The 2,192-nt window shown below is 39.1% G+C and overlaps 1 protein-coding gene across 1 annotated transcript; it reads left to right on the top strand.

Annotated features, from left to right (window-relative positions):
- The first annotated feature begins 345 nt into the window (after positions 1 to 345).
- Positions 346 to 1,931, top strand: LOC113289291 (probable galacturonosyltransferase-like 1). The gene has a single exon (XM_026538513.1). The coding sequence runs from the start codon at positions 361 to 363 to the stop codon at positions 1,516 to 1,518; it is 1,158 nt and encodes a 385-aa protein (XP_026394298.1). The 5' UTR covers positions 346 to 360; the 3' UTR covers positions 1,519 to 1,931.
- The last annotated feature ends 261 nt before the right edge of the window (positions 1,932 to 2,192 follow it).

Below are 2,192 nucleotides of genomic sequence, written 5' to 3'. Positions count from 1 at the left end.
CCACACATGTGGGATGCTGGCCACTTGACAGTTTTTTTCTCTCTCTAAGATAGATTCACTAATTTTTTTCCGTTATGGGATAGATCCCCAAACGAATTAGTGAAAATGGAACATATTCCCAATTTTCCCTTATTAAAATTGTCCTAATTTTAAGTACTGTATTTTGTCTGCAAACTCAAATAATCCACTCGTTTGGCTTGAGAAAAAAGAAAATTGTTTTTTCCATCACGTATTACATACATAGCCATTACATCCAAGAACTAAAATCTTCTTTGGTAGTTGAATTTTCTTTTGTACAGTAGAATTTCCGTCCCTACTTCAAATTATATGTGGGTCCTTATACGATGGGGCACTAGGCACATGGCAGTTTTAAGATATATATATATAGATGATATATATCTGCTTTTCAAAGAAAGTGAAAAATCTAAAATCTCTCTTCAACCTTTAACAAACAACAACATGATCAGCAACAATGTTGTTGTTTCCTTTCTCTCTGTTTCTCTTTTCTTCTTCCTCTTTTTCTTTTCTTCCGTTGAATCAAAACAATTCAGAGAAGCACCACAATTCTACAACTCTCCAGACTGTCCATCCATTCCTGCAAATTTCGATTACCATGATATCATCACAACTTCGGCCATCTGCTTCGATCACATTGTACATGTAGCAATGACCCTCGATTCAGCTTACCTTCGAGGTTCCATGGCTGCAATCCAATCAGTCCTTCAACATTCCTCCTGCCCACAAAACATTTTCTTTCATTTCGTCGCTTCCACTTCTGCCGACACTCAATATCTCCGACCCACCATTTCAAAATCATTCCCTTACCTTCGATTCCTTATTTACCGGTTCGACGATTCCAGAGTTGCTGGTTTTATTTCGACTTCGATACGCTCTGCTTTAGATTGCCCGCTAAATTACGCTCGCAGTTACCTGGCTGATCTCCTTCCGTTATGTGTTCGTCGAGTTGTTTACCTCGACTCGGATCTTGTCCTGGTTGATGACATCGCAAAACTCTCTGCTACGGAATTAGGCGCTGACTCGGTTCTGGCTGCACCTGAATACTGTAATGCAAATTTCACAGCGTATTTCACACCAACTTTCTGGTCCAATCCATCTCTGTCTCTGACCTTTGCAACTCGGAAGGCTTGTTATTTTAACACGGGCGTTATGGTTATCGATCTTCAGAGATGGAGGGAGGGAGGATATACGACTAAGATTGAAGAATGGATGGAACTTCAGAAGAGAATGAGGATCTACGAGTTAGGCTCATTGCCTCCCTTTTTGCTGGTTTTTGCGGGATATATAGCTCCGGTGGATCATCGTTGGAATCAACATGGATTAGGAGGTGATAATTTTCGAGGTCTTTGCCGAAATTTGCACCCGGGTCCAGTTAGTCTTTTGCATTGGAGTGGGAAAGGCAAGCCATGGGTTCGGTTAGACTCGAACCGGCCTTGCCCTTTGGATGCCTTATGGGCTCCTTATGATCTCCTGAAAACCCCATTTCCTCTTGATTCTTGATAATTATGTGTATATATACTTAGAGAAAGAAAATAGTCCGAGAGCTGTCTCATCTATATATGAAGTTCAAACTAATCGATCATATCTTCTCGACGAGCTATTGAGGACAACCAATGTCCTTAATTTACCATAGATTTTCTGGGTTCGGGGTTCGTTTATCATAATCCGACTACTTGGAATCCCCTTCAAAGGACTGTGTGGATCAGTCAGGTAGTGCGGAACAGCGAGGTTAATTATGGCAACGAACAATACAATCCCTTATAAAGACGTTGGAATGTTGTATTACTTGGTGGAAGATGATGAATGAAATTTACATATATAATTTCTCTCTGTACATTATATAAGATCATATTACAAAATCTATAAATATCTCATAGTTGAAATGAAGGGTTTTTGGATTGTTGCTTTTGCTTTTTTGCTTTTGAAACACTGAGCTAGTAGTTAGTGCTGAATTTGCAGAAATTATGATGAATGGCAAGCAGCTGCATAACATTACGAAAAAGAAAAGAGCCCTTTCTTTTCATCTTCATTGGTTGTCCCCAAAATATCTAATGTCGTTCACATGTAGAGTAGATCAAATTAAGAACATCCCTTTTCTTTTTTTTCTCCTTTGCAGCTGTTAGATTCTCAAATAATGCTTTTCTTGATACATGATTATTTCCGCAGAGACAATT

This window comes from Papaver somniferum, chromosome 6 (assembly GCF_003573695.1).
Source record: "Papaver somniferum cultivar HN1 chromosome 6, ASM357369v1, whole genome shotgun sequence".
Classification (NCBI taxonomy): domain Eukaryota; kingdom Viridiplantae; phylum Streptophyta; class Magnoliopsida; order Ranunculales; family Papaveraceae; genus Papaver; species Papaver somniferum.
This window is presented reverse-complemented; position numbering and strand designations above follow the sequence as displayed.

Excerpts from the sequence above, each read along its gene's own strand:
- LOC113289291 (XM_026538513.1), top strand. The coding sequence starts at position 361 with ATGGCAGTTTTAAGATATATATATATAGATGATATATATCTGCTTTTC.